The following is a 19,321-nucleotide window of genomic DNA, read 5'->3' as shown; positions in this document are numbered from 1 at the left end:
TGCTTATATGGTCCATTATCCTATGACAAAGGAGGCCAGAATATACAATGGGGAAAAGACAGTCTCTTCAACCAATGGTGCTGGGAAAACAGGAATAAACTCTAGTCTTTACCTTGACCTTCAAGCTCTGAATGATTTGGTCCTCAGCTATCTTCCAACTTCATTTCCTATCCCCTTCCTCTATCTCCACTGTGCCCCCATCACATGAATTTTCTTTGTGTTTCTTGAAACACTGAACTAAGCTTGTTCCCAGTTTATGGTCCTTGAACTCACTATTTCCACTGCCAGAAATGCTCCTTCCTTATCTTTGTGCATGGATGACTCTATCTCATTGTTTAGGTCTGGGCTCAACTACCACCTCCTTAGAGAGCTGGTCCTGACTTTCTCCTCCAAAGTGGCTCTGTGAATCACTGTGCTATCTATCACTCTATTTTGCTTCCTTCATAGCACTTACCACAGGGAAATATGTGTTTGTTTCCTTGTTTGTTGTCCATCTCTCCTACTGGAAAGCCAAGCCCATGAGGGTGGGGAGCTCTTCCGTACTGTCCACTGTCAGGACAGGGAATGTTATATATTGGGTACTCAAGCAGTATTTGTTCAATTAATAAGTGAGTCTCTTCGAAATGTTATGGTAAGGATCCGTTGAAGAACTGGCATATTCCAGAATGTGTGCACATGTATGTGCACATGTGTGTGTGTGTGTGTGTGTGTGTGTGTGTGTGTGGTGGTAGAACAAGGAAGGTGGTGTTGATAAACAAAATGTTTAAATATTCTGAAGACTTTAATTTTCCCAGCAGTTTTGGCCTCATGAATACTCAATCTTTAAATTAGTTGATTTGAGGGAGTTCCTTGAGTTCATGTTCCCTTCTGCATGGAATTCTTATCTGCCTTTGTCCATCTGTTTCTCTGCCTGGAATATTCTTCTTCCTCTTCCCAGAACAAACATCATGGGCTACATGAAAACGTGGTTGCCTTCTCCACAGACAGTTAGAGCCCCGTCCTTAGTGTTGACAGTGTACTTGGTCATCCTTCTCTTCCAGGACTTGTCCCCCTGCTTCCAAATACCTGTTTACATGACTGCCTCCCTGTATAGACTATGAGCTTCCCAAGGGCTAAGTCAATTCTGTATCCCCAGCCTGGTAAAAGTAGGCATTGGGCAACCACTTGTTGCATGTTCCTATAGACCGAATGTTTGCATCTCTCCAATATTCAGACGTCAAATCCTAACACCCAGTGAAATGGTCTTAGGTGGTGGGACCCTCAGGAAGTGAGGAGGTCATGAGGGTGGGACCCCCATAAATGCGATTAGTGCCCTTACAGGAGAGGACCCAGGGATCTTCTTTACCCCTTCTGCCACATAAGGACACAGCAAGTGGGCCCTCACCAGACACCTGATCTTGGGCTTTGCAGGCTCCAGAACTGGGAGTAATAAATGTCTATTGTCAGTAAGTCACCCAGTCTATGGTTTTTGTTAGAACAGCCCAATCAGACTAAGACAAATGCGGAATGAGGGGATAATAGTGCATTTTACAATGGGAGTATTATGTCTGAAAGAGGAGAAGAAATACATAAAGAGTTCTGGAGAATGATGTCATAAATAACATGAGTGGGTTATTTGAGTGGTGTCCCAACACCATTTTCCTCTTCGATGCCCTCTCTGCATCTGAGATGTGGAAGCCTAAGAACTACAGTTCTAGAATCCCTACCTGCAGAGTTATCCTCTGGGATGTGTTCTGCAAAGGAGAGGCATTTTCTCAAGATTTAAAAGGCCAAAACAATGTAGCCAGTATTATTCCTGTGTAGGAGGTATAATAAAGCATGAAGCAGAATAGTAGGTTCTCCACATCCTTCTGTGACTTCTGTGACTTACTTGCTTCTGAGTCATGGGAATCTGAGATCACCAGTACCTTTTTCCTGTGATTCCAGCATTTCTGATTCTCTTAACTCTGCCTCTTCCCCCTGGCCTCCTAAAGAGTTTTGCAAGCTTGAAATCCTTAGATTGGGTTCTCCTGACCAAACAGTGATGCATAACAAAGTTAGTAAGTATAGGGAAAAAACTTATGAAAAGAGAAAAATGAAAGAATTGGTTCCAGAATTCTTAGCAAATCTTCCCTCTGTGAATATTTACCAAGTTGGCAATCGTTTTAAAACAGGAAAGCCAATCCCTGTTGTATCACAAATAATGAAGCGTGTTTGGGATATGAGCTCTGCAGGCTTCCTCAGGAATGATTTCTTTATAAAAAATGTTTCAATATGGAAGGAACAAGTTGAACCACAGAAGTCTGAGGGCAAGGGGAAAGCTGGCCTAATGCCTAGGAATCATTTACTTGTTGAGAAGTGTAAAACATGGAGTCTCGTAGCTAAATCCTTTTCTTTGCAACTGCTCACAAATGGTAAATCCTTAAAAAGTCAAAAGCTCTAACCTGAAGGTAGGGGTTCTCCTGTTGGGTTACTGCTGTCAGTTCCAGCACTGGACACCTGGAGCATATGCTTTTTGCGGTCCTTGGGAAATACACTTTTACTGTCCAAATGTCTTTGTTCTGAGAAAAAGAAAGAAAGAAAAAAAGGAGCCTTGTTTTCCAGTTAAACAGTATCTCCTTCTTGTCCCAGCTTGGGTGTTCTTAAAGAAGACAACTATTAGGAAGTCAGCTCTTTCCAAAGAAATGCTCTGTCCTGGGGGCTTGGGCTCACACAGATCTGGGAGTTACATATGGGTTTGGGTGTGTGGGGGTGCTGTAGGGGTTTAGTTAGAGTAACTCTGCTAACACGGGATATTTCTGCATGTTTTCAGGGTTTATAGCCTGCTAAGGCAGGAAAAAATGGATTCACCAAAATTTCAGAAGGGACTGGAGGTGGCAGCTGAGACTCGCAGAGTCCCTCCACTCAACAGGAGCCTCGGCAGCAAGAGAACGGGCGAGGTTTCATGGCGGACCTCACGTGGGGGCAATGTGGGCTTTCAGGAAGGCCGTGAAGCTTTAAGAGCAGGGAGGTGGAGGAATGCCGTGACTGTGTCATGTAAGACGTTCTGAATTCCTCAGTCAAGTGAAGTGAAGGCATGAGCTGGGTGGGAGGGCCTCCTGAGAGAAGAGGTGTATGGGGCGCAGCCGAGAGACAGCCACGCAGCTTCATGAGTGGAGAGGAGCAGAAGCCAGGAACGAGGCTGGCACTTCTCAGAGCACGGAGAAGACATTCAAGAATCTGACAGGCTTGGTCAAGCCCATCAGTTGAAAATCTTCATTCCAAGATCCCAAAAGACCATGGGGGCTCTTTGGGAAGGGCCACATGGAGGTACACCAGAGCCTTCCTGATCAGTGATGGTGGTCCACAAGGGGTAGTAAGAAGAACGCTCAAAGAGCGTTCCCTGGGCTCCAGGGAAAGTTTCTGTGAGTTTTAGATCTCCTCCTTCATGCAGTGGGATTAAAAATGGCCACCACAACCCTGTGCTCTTGCAAACATCAGAAGAGTTAAAGAACACCGAAGTGTTTTGGGCATGACAAGTGTTCTAACTCCCCACATTGCCATCTACCACCTGTGCATGTCCCCAGGTGTCTCTAACTGCCAAGAAGAAAAGCCACGGAGAAGGCTCTTTTCCATCATCCTCTTGGTTCCGAAGTGAATTCTATAATAATCTCATACCAGGTCTGCCAACAGCTCAGTTTCATTCATCTGTGAAACACTTAATTAACACTCACTACACCTGTCTTAGGTGCTGGTGAGACAAAGAGGAATAACAAATGATCCCTAATGTCCATCTGATTGACTCCTGTCATCAACTCTCAATTGGTTCCAAACCCTGATGGGGAAGAGGAGTATTATTCACTGAGTCCTAAAACCTCAACAATTTAAAGCCCATTTTGGTGATCAGAATTTTTTGAACTCCAGAAATTATCCCTACAGATAGCAGAAACAGAAGCAGCTTGTTATCCTGGGCCAAGAGCACATTGTAATGAACTTCTCTAAATGACATTACTGACCCAAGTGTAAGGTGTCTTAAGACTCGATTGATTAGTATTTATTGAGTACCTACTGTGTGCCTTATACTATATTATATCCTCAGGAGTGCAAAAAAATCACACATGGTCTCTAGAATTAAAGGGCCTGCAATTTAGCCGAGGAAATGTAAGTTAAAAGGGGAAACAATCGGAGAGCAGTGTGTGTTGGCACTTAATCAGAGACCAAATGATTAGACCAGAGAAAAGAGGTCAAACAAAATCCAGGGGATTCACACAGGAGATAGGAACTCTTCTGTAAGAGACAGAAGTTGGCCCTACATTTCTCCAAAGAGAAAGGCAGTGAGGGACACTTCTTTGGAGAGCAGTGTTCCTAGAGGTCATACTTCTATGGATACAGCATGAGAGAGGGAGTCTGTTGGACCACAGGGCAGGAAACTATGTGGACTAGGACAGAGCTCATTGGTAGCTTGGAATGGGGGATGGGGTCAACAGATAAGCAAATATAGAGGCAGTACATGAAGGGTCTTGATTCTGGGCAGAAAACCTCATATGCCAGTTCTTGGGCAGAGAACTATTAGCAAGAAAGTCACAGTCTTCCAAGAGAAGAACTGGTAGGACAAAATGCCGGATTTGGTGCTCGTTTGTAAGTGGGCAGAGGCAAGCCATGGTCAAAACCATCTAATGTCCATTAGATGGACTGGGTCCTGCTTTGTACATGTTACAGGAAGCACTTAAACCCGAAGCATTTGACACTTACCCAGCAGGTGGAGCACAGATGTTGCCACTGCCTTTCCAAGAGCATTGGTGGCTGTGCAGACATAGGTTCCTTCATGTTCAAGGGAAACATTCTGCAACAACAGGGATCCATTGAAAAGCAAGGAAACATTGTCACTCAGAGATCCTCCTCTCTTCAACCAAGTTATATTAGGCTGAGGGACACCTTTGGAATAAAAACAAATATGACAAAGGCAAATTCCTTTAAGAATAGGGCCACAGAACCACAGGACAAATACCATTTAGCATTTTAACCACAAGTTAGCGAATGGGCTTAACTACGTATAACAGGACAGATGGCTATTTCTAGTTCTACAGATCGTCCAGGGCAGATAGCGAGTTCCATTAATGCAACAGGCTTTGGTCGATGATGTGCCTGGCTGGGGTATGTCTGTAAGTCAACAGGAGCCAAAGAGGGTGGGATGGCTCCATATCAGAAAAAGGAAGAAATACAAAGCTGAGTGGGGGTAGCAGGAGGGCAGTTGAAAAGAGGAGTTGGTGGAGTTGGAGGCAGAGACAGAGAGAAATGCCCAGGGCTGAGTTATCACAAAGAATTCTCCGGAAAGCAAAAATATCTAACACAAATCTTTAACACTTGCCCATAGACCACAAAACATCCCTCCTTCAGAAAAAAATATAAAATCCTTAGGGGGAAAAAAAACCACTTGGGCCATTGATCCTTTGGTAGGAGGATAAATTCAGGGAACACAAAGTGTTGAGTTTTGAGTCTGGGTTGATGTAGCGAGGCATGGAGATTGTAAGCATCACCTCTGGACAGAGAGAGAAGCATGAGGAATAGAATTTTGTCCCCTGCCATCTTGAGAAGTCTTAGCATTTTGCTGGGGTATGAAATGCAAAACTCAGAAAAACCTCTCTTGGTTCTGAAGAGCTGGGGCGGCCTCAGAAGACCCCGAGATCCAGCCATAGGTAAGTGGTTTTGGCGACATGTTTTCCTCCTCGGGGCTCTGCTTAGAGGGAATGTGCAGGCCTGGTGAGGTTTTATGCCCAGAAGCAGGTGTCACAGCTCTCATCATGACATTTGCAATGTTCCCGATCGTAGGCAAAATGCATGCCCTGTGAAGCCTGTGACACGGAGTCCCACAGCTGTTCTCTGCCCTGGGAAGCAGGTCTGGTTGGCTCCAGGTTACAGCTGAGGAAGCTGGACAAGTCAACAGTGGGCTGGAGCCTGAACACCCAGAGAAGTGCTATCACACGTGCATCTGCCTCCCTAGTCACGTCTACAAACACAAGCACACGGAGGTGCTGGACTCTCCTGAGGTGACCAGCTAGTACACACTGGAGCCAAGACTCACACCCACATGTTTTATCGCAGAACGGATCTCTTACCCGTAATGTAGGTAGGTCTTGCATATTCTTGATGAACTCATTCCTAGGCACCGAGTGTTTAGTGCCAAAGTAAGCAGACTTCTAAAACATATGTTTTATGATGGTCTGTTGCTGACAATAAAGCTATGGGAAGCTGTGAATACTTGTGTATTTCTCTTGTATTATCATCTCCCGGAACTTCATTACAGCTGACGCTTGAACAACGTGGGGGTTAGGGATACTGACTCCTCTCCCCCACCGTCAAAATTCCATGTGAGTTTGACTCCCCCAAACTTAACTACTGGCGGTCTGCCGTTGAACAGAAGCCCACCAGTAGACACACTGTCAACTACACGTATTTTGTGTGTTATATGCCTCGAAGCCTGTATTCTTACACCACAGTCAGCGAGAGAAAAATGTTATTAAAAAAACCATGAGGAACAGAAAACGCATTTACAGGACTGCATTGCATTTATTTTAAAAAATCCACTTAAAGGTGGGCCTACACTGTTCAAACTTGTGTCATTCAAGGGTCAACTGCATTTTGAATAATTTTCAGTTGATCTGTTTGGGTTTTTTAAAAGGTAAACAACCAGATGCCCCTGGGTGGCTCAGTTGGTCAAGTGTCTAACTATTTTGGCTCAGGTCATGATCTCAGAGTCGTGAGATCAAGCCCCATATTGGGCTCTGTGCTGGGCATGGAGCCTGCTTAAGATTCTCTCTCCCTCCCTCTGCACTTCCCCTGCTTCTCATGCTCTCTCTCTCTCTAAAAAAAAAAATAAATACATACATACACACATACAAATTAAATAAAAAGCAATCATACCTACACACTAATAATCTTATCTCTTCTTTTCCAATATTTGTACTTATTATTTCTAACTATTGCATTGCATTGACTAATGTCTCTAAAACATGCAGAACTGGGGCAGTTATAACAAGTATATTTGTCTTATTTCCAACTTTAAAGGGAATATTACTAAAGCTTCCTCCTGAAGCCTGATATTTGCTTTTAGTGTCTGATAGTTGTTGTCAACTCAAAGAAATTTCCTTTTATTTCTAGCTTACATGGAGATTTCTAAGTCTCTGAGTTGATCCTGAGTTCATTTTAATTTTCTTATTTTAAAATTAAAACATTTGAAGCTATTAATTTCCTTTTGAGTACAGCTTTGACTATATATCTTGCATTTTGAAATGCAATATAATCATCACCATTCGTTCATTCAAAAAATGCTTCTAGGGGCGCCTGGGTGGCTCAGTGGGTTAAGCCTCTGCCTTCGGCTCAGGTCATGATCCCAGAGTCCTGGGATCGAGCCCCACATCAGGCTCTCTGCTCAGCAGGGAGCCTGCTTCCCCCCCTCCCTGCCTGCTGCTCTGCCTACTTGTGATCTCTGTCAAATAAATAAATAAAATCTTTAAAAAAAATGCTTCTAAACTACCTACTTCACATGAGGCTTAATGCTGGGCTAAGGGTATGATGGTGAACTAAGCTCCATAAGAAACTCAATTTTTTAAAAAAAAAAAAAAGGAAAAAGAAAAAAAAACCCTTAATTTTAAGGGATGGCTTTGGAGGGAAACAGGTGGTTGCAGTAAAAGGAGGTAAGGGCTTATGATAAAGGGGAACATGGAGGCTGTCACCTAGCAACTGCTCTTAGTGCAAACTGAGGATTTGGGAAGATTCCCCACCTGAAGGAACACCTAGCCTAATACCTCAGGACAAGGAGAAACATCAAGTGAAGGGGAGAGCCGCGGTGGACAGATTGTTTGAGGCCCAGGGAACAGCAGGCATTAAGTTCTAGACACAAAGTGAAATAGAGCGCCTTTGGGGAACCAGGGAGGTTTGTTATGACCGGAGCTTAAAGGACATGGACGAGGAGTGAGGGCAGATGGGATGAGAGGTGAGCAGGTGGCCATACATGCAAATTTACTCTGCATGGTAAAGAATTGGACTGAATTGTTCTAAGGGAAATGGGAAACAATGTAGCGATTTTAAGCAATGCTCATGTTAAACAATCTGAAAATACCAGATTGGTGCTTGAGCAGGATCAGTCTGGGTGGCTCAGTCGGTAACCATCGGACTCTTGAGTTTTGGCTCCGGTCATGATCTCAGGGTTGTGAGACTAAGCCCTGCATTGGGCTCCATCCATGCTGGGAGTGGAGCCTGTTTAAGATCCCCCCTCTCTCTCTCCCTCTCCTCCCTGCTTGTACTCTCACTTCCTCTCTCCAAAAAGAAAGAGGAAGGAAGGAAGGAAGGAAGGAAGGAAGGAAGGAAGGAAGGGGAAGGAAGGGAGGAAGAAAGAAAGCAAGAAAAAGGAAGGAAGGAAAGAAGAGAGGGAAGGAGTAAGAAAGAGGGAGGGAGTGAGGGAAGGAGGAAGGAAAGAGGGGAAGGAAGGAAAAATTAATTAATTAATTTCGGCCTGGATGTGATGTAAAACAAGGAAGATGGGGTCCACGGGTCAGGAAGACCATGTGGGTGGTTATAAAAGCATCTGAGGCGAGAGACAAAGGTGGGACATAGAGGCAGGAGCAGTGGGTCAAGAGAGACACAGGTCAGCTTCCTGTGTATCCCAGAGGAAAATACCCGTAGGCACAGCGAATGACTTTACAGGGGAAGTGAAGGAGAGAAGGATGTAAGGACGACACGCAGATAGACGGTGGTGACATCACCTGAAACAGGTAAACCTGGGGAAGGGCAGATCGGCACGGAGTATGTGAGAAATTTCTGGAAGTGTGTGGAGACTGAGAGAGCTGGATGACGTCCGAGCGCAAGCGACTGGATCTAGAGCCCGGGGGGGGGGACGCCTAGACTGGGGATGTGAGTGTTAGCCCAGAAATGAGGATTGGAACACTGGAACTCGATGCGATGATTACAGGGAAATGCACGACGTGAGCGTAGGCGAGGGTGCAGGATAAAATCTGTGGGACAGGAGGATTTTCAGCATGGGTGGTAACCGCATCTGATTTTCTCTTTGGTTCGCGTCTTACGTGGGAAGGAACTGTAAAATTTCCAACTTGTTGGCATTTTAATCACCCGACCTTCTGCAAGGGAGTTGTGCCTTTAGCGCTGTAATCAGAAAATGCAGTCCATACAACTTCTGTTTCTTGAAACTTCTATGGTGTATTTGTGGCATAATATACAATCCTTTTTTTTTTCAGTAAGTATTCTATATATTCTTGAATCCTATATATTCTTGGAGGCATATTAATTTTTTTAGGGTGAAAGGTTAAATGTTTATGATTAAGTCTTATATTATTTTAGTAGTCCTTATTAACTTGCTTTTCCTTGAGCTCTCCTGTTCAGAAAAAAGTGCTCCCATCTCTGTTCATCACAGTTTTTCCTTATGTTTTTCTTGGTTTTGTTTTTATGCATTATATCTTACCTAACACATGACTGTTCGTGCTAACTACAGGTTACTGTGGATTTCATTTCTTTAATGGTTGTCTTTTTATCTTTTTTAAGGGTCTTCTGTCCTGTCCTGCCTGATTTTACTATTATGACTGCTAGTTATTCTGTTTCTGTTTGCTTCTGCTTAATCTGTTTTGTACAATTTTTACAATTTTCTGTATAACTCTATCTTGGGAATATCTCTTGTAATAGTGTATCATTAGGTTTTATTTGGAAATCCAATCTAAGAGCCTTTGCTTTTAAAAGCAATGTTAACCCTATTAATATTTAGGGTAATTACAGATATGTCTCGGTTTACCTTCTCATTGTCCGATGCTTTCTGATTTTATGGGTCTTTGACTTTTGGTTATCCTTTCTTTGTTCCCTTTTATCTCATAAAGTAGAAATTAAATGCTGTATTTTAAGTTCCACTAATGTTACAATTTACTTAAAAAAATAAACTGATTGACAGTAGTTTAGCAAAATCTTCCAAAATTACAATTGCATTTATCCTTTAAAGTAGTAATCCCCTTTTCTAGGCATCAATGCACTTAATATGCCTGCATACAAAAATGTTCTATTTATGCAGCTGTTTAAAAGCAAAAAATTGGAAACATGTCACATATCCAACAACAGGGACCCATTAACTAACTTACAGTATATCAACGCAATGAAATATTGATGATATATTTAAATTACTGGAAGAAAAAGTGGCCAACCAATAATACACCTAATAAAACTGTCCTTTAGAAATGAAAGAGAAATAAAAACCTTCCCAGAGAAATAAAATCCAAGTGGGTTCATCATCATTAGACCAGCTGCATAAGAAATACTAGAGAGGGGCACCTGGGTGACTCAGTTGGTTAAACCACTGCCTTTGGCTCATGTCATGATCCTGGGGTCCCAGGATCGAGTCCTGCATCGGGCTCCCTGCTCAGCAGGGAGTCTGCTTCTCCTGCTGACCTCTGTCCTCTCATGCTCTCTCTCTCTCTCTCTCTCTCATTCTCTTTCTCAAATAAATAAGTAAAATCTTAAAAAAAAAGAAATGCTAGAGAGTTCTGTACATTGAAATGAAAGGACACAAAACAATAACACAAAAGCATAGGAAAGTATAAAACTCATGAGAAAAGGTAAATTATTCACAAACACAGAATACAATAATACTAATGGAGCAGGATAAATCACTTTTAGCTCTAGTATAAAAGTTAAAAGACAAAAGGAGTAAGACTATAAATGTGAAAATTTGTCAATGGATACTCAGTGTAAAAACATGCAAGTATAACATAAAGTGGGAAGATGGAGAGGTACAAAGTGTAGAGTTTTTGTATTAGATTGTTATCACCTTTTAAAATAATCAGTTATAACTATTAGATGATTTATGTAACCCCACGGTAACCACACAAAAAATACCTACAGTAGATATGCAAAAGAAAACCCTGAAGCATGTCACTATTGAAACAATCGACAAATCACAAAGGAAGACAGGAGTAGAGGAAAAGAGATGAAAGGAGTACAAATGACAGAAAAAAAATGAACAAAGTGACAATACTAAGTCCTTACCTGTCAATAATTACTTTAAACATAAATGGATTAAGCTCTTCAATCAAAGGCACAGAGTGGCTGAACTGATTTAAAGAAAAGATCCAACTATAAGCTGCCTACAAAAAAGACTTATAGACATAGACTGAGACTGAAGGGATGGAAAAAGATACTCCCTGCAAACGGTAACCTGATGAGAGCAGGGGTATCTGTATTTACCCTAGACAAAATAACTTCAAGTCAAAACTGTTACAAAACTGAGGGTTTGGAGGGGAGAGCGGTGAGGGGTTGGGTAAGCCTGGTGGTGGGTACTAGGAGGGCACGTATTGCATGGAGCACTGGGTGTGGTGCATAAACAATGAATCTTGGAACTGAAAAAATAAAATTAAATTTAAAAAAATTGTTACAAGATGTAAAGATCGTATATATTGATAAGAGAGTCAATTCTTCAGGAAACTATAACAATCATAAATATATAACAATCATAACTATATATGCTCTAAGTATTGGAGCACCTAAATACATAAAACTAACACTGACAGATCTGTAAATAGAAACACATAGCAATACAATAGTAGTTGGGGACTTCCATATCCCACTTTCAACAATGGACAGGATGCCCAGACAGAAAATTAATAAGGCAAGAGTAGACTTGAACTGCGCTATTAACCAAAGAGCCCTAACAGGCAGACGTAGACTATGCACTCACCAATAGCATGATATACACTCTTCTCAAGTGCACAGGAAATATTCTTCAAGGGAGATCACATATTAGGCCACAAAACAAGTCTCAACAAATTTAATAAGGCTGAAACTACGCCAAGCATCTTTTCCAACCACAAGGGCATAAAACTAGAAATCAGCACCAGAGGGAAAATTGGAAAATTCAGAAATTAACCAAGACAGTCTTGAGCGACAGTCATGAGTCAAAGAAGAAATGAAAAGGGAAATTAGAAAATACCTAATACAAATGAAAATAAACACACAACATAGCAAGACCTGTGGGAGGCAACAAAAGCAGTACTAGAAAGAAAGTTTATAGCATTAAATACCAATATTCCAAAAGAAGGAAGATCTCAAATAACCTAGCTTTACCGTTCAAAGAACTAGAAAGAGATGAACAAGCTAAAACCAAAATTAAAATGAGGGGAAAAAACCCAAAGATTAGAATACAAATAAGCAAAATAAGGAAGAAAAAAAATAGAAAATATTAACAAAAATAAGAGTTGGTTTTTTGAAAAGATAAACTAAACTGACAAACCTTTATCTAAACTTACTAAACTTACTACATTTTACATTGAGTATCCATTGACAAATTTTCACATTTATAGTCTTACTCCGTTTGTCTTTTAACTTTTATACTAGAGCTAAAAGTGATTTATCCTGCTCCATTAGTATTATCAAAAAATCACAAGAGGACTCAAATAAATAAAAAATGAAAAAGGAGACAATAAGTCTGATGACACAGAGGGCCCCTGGGTGGCTCAGTCAGTTAAGCATCTGCCTTCAGCTCAGATCAGGATCCCAGGATCCCAGGATCAAGTCCCGCATCAGACTTCTTGCCTAGCGAGGAGTCTGCTTCTCCCTCTCCCTCTGCACTTCCCCCTGCTTGTGCTCAGTCTCTCTCAAATAAATAAAACTTAGGAAAAAAAAAGCCTTATGACACAGAAACCAAAAGGATCACAAGAAACTATTCTGGATAATTATACACCAAAACCAGAAGAAATGGATATATTTACAGAAACATGAAAACTACCAAGACTGAATCATAAAGAGAAGTTCAACAGATGTCAGTAATGTACAAGAAATTTGAATCAGTAATCCAAAACCTTCCAACAAACCAAGGTCCAGGATCAGATGACTTCACTGGAGAATTATACCAAACTTTTAAAGATGAATTAATACAATCCCTCCTAAATTCCCAAATGCTTTGGAGGGACTTTTCATTGTATCAGTACTTTGAATGCCTTACCTAGCTCCAAATTTTAAAAAGTTAGTTAAAAAACACAAATGACATCTCCTAGATCCCTAATTTTCCTTCTAGGATGAGGAAAGGTGAAGTTCTCCTTCCCGCATCTTTCCCCCATCCTTTTCTTTTCTTTTAACATAAAATGGGATTTGAAATTCGGGTCATTTTATTATATTATATAATCTTCATTTCATTATATATATTATATATCTTCTTTAAAAAATTTTTTTTGAGATTTGCAATTGATTTTCAAGTCACTGAAATAAACTCTTAAATTCTGTATTTAAACTGTTCCAGTGTTCTGTTACGGTTGTTTTTATACTGCAGTGTTCCCACAATCATAATTAAGACACATTTCTTGCTTGACACGGCTGCATCTTAGGAGTATGTTTCCCCACAAAGGTCAGCGGGTAGGATGGATTATGAAGCCTTGAGTGGGCGAGAACGTTCTCTCTTCTCCTTACTAAGATCAGCTTAGCTTCCAACAGAACTGGAGTATCACAGCACACTTTCCTCCTCAGTGCTCCTGCTGTCCTTTGTCATCTGGGGTTTCACTGGGAAGGGAGTCTGAGGCAAGCCGACTTTTTATTATTCTTAAAGGAATCTGGGGATGCCTGGGTGGCTCAATGGGTTAAGCCACTGCCTTTGGCTCAGGTCATGATCTCAGGGTCCTGGGATCAAGCCCCGAATCGGGCTCTCTGCTCAGCAGGGAGCCTGCTTTCCCCTCTCTCTCTGCCTGACTCTCTGCCTACTTGTGATCTCTGTCTGTCAAATAAATAAAATCTTTTTAAAAAAGAAAACCCACTGAGCCACCCAGGCGCCCCCTTTCATTTTATTTTGAGTGTTTTATTTTCTGCTTCTAATTCTGGCTTTATTTCTTATTTATTTATTTATTTATTTATTGAAGATTTTATTTATTTAATTATTTGACAGAGAGAAATCACAAGTAGATGGAGAAGCAGGCAGAGAGAGAGAGAGAGGGAAGCAGGCTCCCCGCTGAGCAGAGAGCCCAATGCGGGACTCGATCCCAGGACTCTGAGATCACGACCCGAGCCGAAGGCAGCTGCTTAACCCACTGAGCCACCCAGGCGCCACCTTATTGATTTTTTTAAAACACTTTCTAGCCCTATTTTTATTTCTGTCTCTCTCCTAGCTGGTCCCCCCACCCCGCCGCTGCCCCCGCCGCTCTACTGAACTATGATGGACACAGAACATTGCATGTCTGGCGTGGGCAACATGTTGGTTTGATACACTTGTATGTTGCAAGATGACTGATACCACCTCTTCATTAGCTAACACCTGAATCCTGTCACATGGTTACCATTTCTTTTTTGAGGTAGGTACCTTTAAGATCCCCGCTTTTAGAAAATTTCAGTTAAATAAACTAGAAAATAAACCAACAGTTTTATTTTTTTAAACTTCTCTTTGTTTTCATCTTGCCTTTCTAGAGTTTTGGGGAGACACAACACATGTGCACCCTGACATTTACTCTTTACATACAGTGGATACGCTTCATGTGTCTCTCGAGTGTGCAACGTCATTTTTGCTGCACAACCTCGGCATTCTGGCTCAGAGCTCTGATGAGCAGAAATTCCTCGTTGCCTCATCCAGGTCCAAATAGACGCTTGGGCTCCCGATGCTGTCGATGCTTGGCGTCTTTTGCACGCTTTATTATTATTTCAAATGGTAACATTAGGAGGGGCCAATTTTCTGCCTAAAGACTACAGTAGTGGATTTGTGGTTTCCTGAAGGTCTTGGACTATATTGCTCAAAACTGACAAGACTGAGGGCAAGGGACTGAGCTATACTATCTCTTGGGATTCCCCCCACCCCCCAGCTCTAAGATACTCATGAGATCCATTCATTCTTTCGTCCACTCACCCTTCCTTGCATATACTTACTCAACTCGTGTTTTTTAGGGGCCTTCTAGAACCAGCACGCTTTCAGAACATCATTACTGCATTAATCTCAGGCCTCCCCAGCAGGCTATGAGCACAGCGTCTGGCAGAGTAAATAAATACAGGAATATTTGCCAAAGGCAGAAATGAGCTGAACAAGGGAATGGATCCACCGATGAAAATCATTATAATCTCCAAGATACTTCTTGGTTATTCATGGCAATGTTCTCTCCCAAACAGAGAAGGTGATAAAATATGGACTCTGTGGTGAGATCTTCATACCTTCATGCACAACTATTTTGGGATCCATGGTAATTTAGTGAAGGGCTGTACTAGCTAGGAAGAAAATAACCTCCTTAAATATTTTGATTAAAAAGTTGAAAATCATTTCAAAAAATCTCTTCAAACCCTTCCCCAGCCTCCATATATGTGAATTTAAATTATTTACTAATTCCAGGAGATTCCTTTAAGAACTCCTATTGAGTTAATTCATGACTAAGCATTTTTGAAAGCAATACAGAAGTTTGAAAATATTATAATTCAAGGATCTTAATTCAGACTTACCTCCTGTAATTAATTAGTTTAAGTAAATGAGGTTTTTCTCAAGTTATAAAACCTCTTCCAGGGAGAGATCCTGAAGTATTTCGGATACATTGGCTTCTTCATTACGCCTCCATGGTAAAAAACATGGAAGCAACAGCGCTGTCAATTCTAACTTGAAAGCACGTCTACTCGAGGCCTTTAGCCAGGCTGAGGAGGCCACGTGGGGCTCTCACGCAGGAGGAGGGGACAGCAGGTGCCTCGGCCCAGAAGCACGTTCTTCCCGTGGGGTCCATTAACCTCAGCCGGGTTCACAGATGGAAATCAAGGTTCCATGACCTTTCCACTAACTCTAGCTGACATTAAGCATTTCCATCAACTATGAACATAAGCAACAATCCAAGGCAGCAGTACTCTTGACTCTGCTGCTAATGGAAACCACGGATAAATATTTCCATTCCACATGACTATCATATGGATACCTCAAAATATCTTTATGCCACCACTACTTCGAGATTATGGTAGTTATTGGACCTGATGCTAGATTTTGAGCTGAGTGCATCATTGGAAAGAAGTATTTATACTATTAGATCACACTTTTGGTAAATTAACATTTTCCTGTCTGGAATTTGATAGCTGGTTTTCTTTATAATAGGATGTATTTTATTTTCTGCATTTGAAAATATTCTTCTGAGAGGCAGCTCTGTAGGCTTCCTCAGCAGTCTCCTGCTACTTCAGAGGGGCAGGAAAGAGCTCTGGGGCTGCAGAGGTGGCAGTGAGGGAGGTGAGCTAGGGGACAGGGCAGAGAAGGGGCAGGTGGGGAGAGGGCTCAGATCTCAGCTCTGCAGATCACTGGGAAGATTTGGCTTTTATTCTAAAGGCTTTGAGGAATGACAGGAAGTCCTTCGAAGAGCTGCTCTGATTGCCTGAACGGATCGCAGGGCGCAAGGACAGAGGTGGGGGGGGACCACGGGGGAGGCTGTTATCACAGTCCAGCCGAGAGATGATGGCGGCATGGACCAGTGTGGTCGCAACGGAGGTGGTGAGAAATGATCAGATTCTAGATATATTTTGAAGGTGGAAATATTTTGAAGAAGCTGACAAAAGATGGGGGCGGCTGACAGATAGGGGTATGTGAGAGAGAAACGCTCATCAAGAATGGTCCGAGCGTATCATGCTCAGCGAAATAAGTCAAGCGGAGAAAAACAACTATCATATGATCTCCCTGATATGAGGAAGTGGTGATGCAACATGGGGGCTTAAGGGGGTAGGAGAAGAATGAATGAAACAAGATGGGATCGGGAGGGAGACAAACCATAAGTGACTCTTAATCTCACAAAACAAACTGAGGGTTGCTGGGGGGAGGGGGGTGGGGAGAAGGAGGGTGGGGTTATGGACATTGGGGAGGGTATGTGCTATGGTGAGTGCTGTGAAGTGTGTAAACCTGGCGATTCACAGACCTGTAACCCTGGGGATAAAAATATATTATATATTTATAAAAAAAAAATGGTCCGAGCACCTGTTATAAGGGCGTTGGCATTCTCTAAGGTAAGAAAGTCTATGACAGCAGCCCATTTGGGAGAAAAACTCAGGAATTCAATTTAAATGTGTTAGGTCTGCAACATCTGATAGTCCCAGAGAGATGCTGGGGAGGCACTTGGATCTGCTCAGCTAGAGCTTGGAGGAGAGGTCTGGGCCGGAAACCCAAACTTGGGAGTTGCCAGTGTTATTGATGCCCTTTGTGTCCTTGAGCGTGGCTGAGGTTGATAAGGGAGTGAGGACAGCTGGAGATCGGAAAATGTCTGGTACTGGCCCCGGGGCACTTCATCGTACAGACCATAGAGATGAGGGGAAGCCAGCACAGGAGACTGAAAAGAAACAGGGGACACAGCGTGCAGAGTAGAAGGGAGAGAGTGGTTTCCCAGAAGCCAAGAAGGAAGTATTTCCAGAAGGAGGGAATAAGTGCTGGTTGAAATGCAATCACTGTCAGAAGGGCTAAAATCACAAAGACAAGCAACAGCAGTTGTTGGCAAGGATGTGGAGGATGGAGAACCCTCGTGCACTGTGGCTGGGAACGCAAGCTGGTGCAGCCACTCTGGAAAACAGTACGGAGGCCGCTCAAAAAATTAAAAATAGAACTGCCATAGGATCCAGCAATCACACTACTGGGAATTTACCCAAAGAATTAAAAAAAAAAAAACCAACAACCACTAATTCAAAGGAATACGTGCACCCCGATGTTCACAGCAACATTCTCTACAACAGCCGAACTATGCAGGCAGCCTCAGTGCCCATCAGTAAAGGATAAAGATGTGGTTTACGTATGGTTCTTGCTCAGCCACGGAAAAGAGTGACATCGTGCCATCGGTAACAACATGGATGGAGCGAGGCAGTATCACGCTCAGTGAAGTAAGTCAGCTGGAGAAAGACAAATACCATATGATCTCAGTCATATGTGGAATTTCGGAAACAAATGAACAAGGTTTTAAAAGAAGAGAGAGAGGGAGAAAGAGATAGAAACCGAAAAGCAGACTCTGAGCTAGAGAACAAGCTGGTGGTCACCAGAGTGGGGGTGAGGGGCTGCGGGGAGGGAGCAGGAAAAGGTGAAGGGGATGCACAGCACACTCGTCACGATGAGCACTGAGGAATGAGCAGAATTGTTGAGTCACTATATAGTACACCTGAAACTAATACAACACTGTTAAAAGAAACAAACAGACCCAAAACTGATGGTCCTCCTGGACCTTTGCCATCAGCATGGACCCCACATAGCTCAAATCCCGCACATCCTAGACCAAGGCCTTCTCCCCCTCCCATCATCGTCACAGCGCCCCATCCAACTGGTCACCCACCTCAGACCTCAGAGCCACTCCTGGCTCCTGCCTTCTTGTTCTCCACGGGTAATTTGCCACCAAGTTTGTAAAAATCATTTCTAACTCGCAACTCCTTTGGATCCTGTCTCCTCTTGCCCATGGCTGTGGTCACTGCTATAGCTCAGGACCATAATTCTTCCCTTAATTGCGGAAACAACCTCTCGGCTGGCTTCCCTACTCTCAAAGCATCTCTTCGTGTGAGGTCAGAGGGAGCAGAGCGCTGGCCCCTGCCCGCCTCCAGAAGCACATGGCCCGCCTGGGAAGGCTGGCTCTAACCACACTCCCAGTCTCACCTCCTAACCGTCCGGCCACGTCCCTCCTGCCGCAGGCCGTGCACCGTGGTCAGCTCAGTGTCCTGTCCACAGGCCCGCCCTTATTCACGCCCTTCACTCCTCTGCAGTGTTCCCACCTTCTGGCCTTGGTCCACTCCTCTTCACGGATAGCCCTGGGGGTGTCTCTACCACTGAGGTGCTTGTCCTCCCCTCCCAGTTCCTACAGAGACTCATTCAGACACTATCGTGTTTGCAACATTGTCTCGCGGTCAGTACTACAGCTTCCTGGGAGCTCCTTGTCGTCAGCTGGGCACACAGCAGGTGCTCAGCCAGTTGGCTGAGTTGAAAGTGTTTGTGGTTCTCGCATGGATGTATATGTCCCTCCCCTGCTCCCCACTACCAAATCCGTATGCAGAAGCCCTCACCCTCAGTGTGGTGGTTATTTGGAGCAAGGGCTTTTGGAAGGTAATCAGGTCCAGCAGAGGTGAGGAGGGTGGAGACCTTGTGACGGGATTAGTGCCCTTTATAAGAAGAGGAAGAAACCAGAACGGCTCTCTCCCTCTCTCCCTCTCTCTTTGCCTCCCTCTCCCTCACCTCCTCTCCCCTGCCCCGCCCCCTCTCTTTTCCTGTGCAGAAGCAGTGAGAAGATGCCCTTTGTGAGCCAGAGAGAGGCCCTTCCCACACATCAAGACTCCTGGCACCTTGATCCTAGCCAATGTAACTGAGAAGCAGATGTTTGTTGTTAAAGCCCCTACCTATGGTATTTTATCAGCCTGAGCCTTATCAGGGGAG

The 19,321-nt window shown here is 43.2% G+C and overlaps 1 protein-coding gene across 1 annotated transcript in view; it reads right to left on the bottom strand.

The window, feature by feature from the left end:
• The window catches only part of ADAMTSL3 (ADAMTS like 3), a 347,085-nt gene that overhangs the window by 20,550 nt on the left and 307,214 nt on the right, over positions 1-19,321 (bottom strand). Inside the window, exons 27-28 of the mRNA XM_044232432.1 lie at positions 4,711-4,893; positions 2,424-2,540 (exon numbers count right to left, since the gene is read on the bottom strand). Of these exons, the coding sequence (XP_044088367.1) occupies positions 2,424-2,540; positions 4,711-4,893 (300 nt within the window). The remainder of the gene's footprint in view (positions 1-2,423; positions 2,541-4,710; positions 4,894-19,321) is intronic.

The sequence above is a fragment of the Neovison vison genome, chromosome 13 (assembly GCF_020171115.1).
Source record: "Neovison vison isolate M4711 chromosome 13, ASM_NN_V1, whole genome shotgun sequence".
Taxonomy (NCBI): domain Eukaryota; kingdom Metazoa; phylum Chordata; class Mammalia; order Carnivora; family Mustelidae; genus Neogale; species Neogale vison.
The sequence above is the reverse complement of the archived record's forward strand: the minus strand, read 5'-3'. Positions and strand labels throughout refer to the sequence as shown.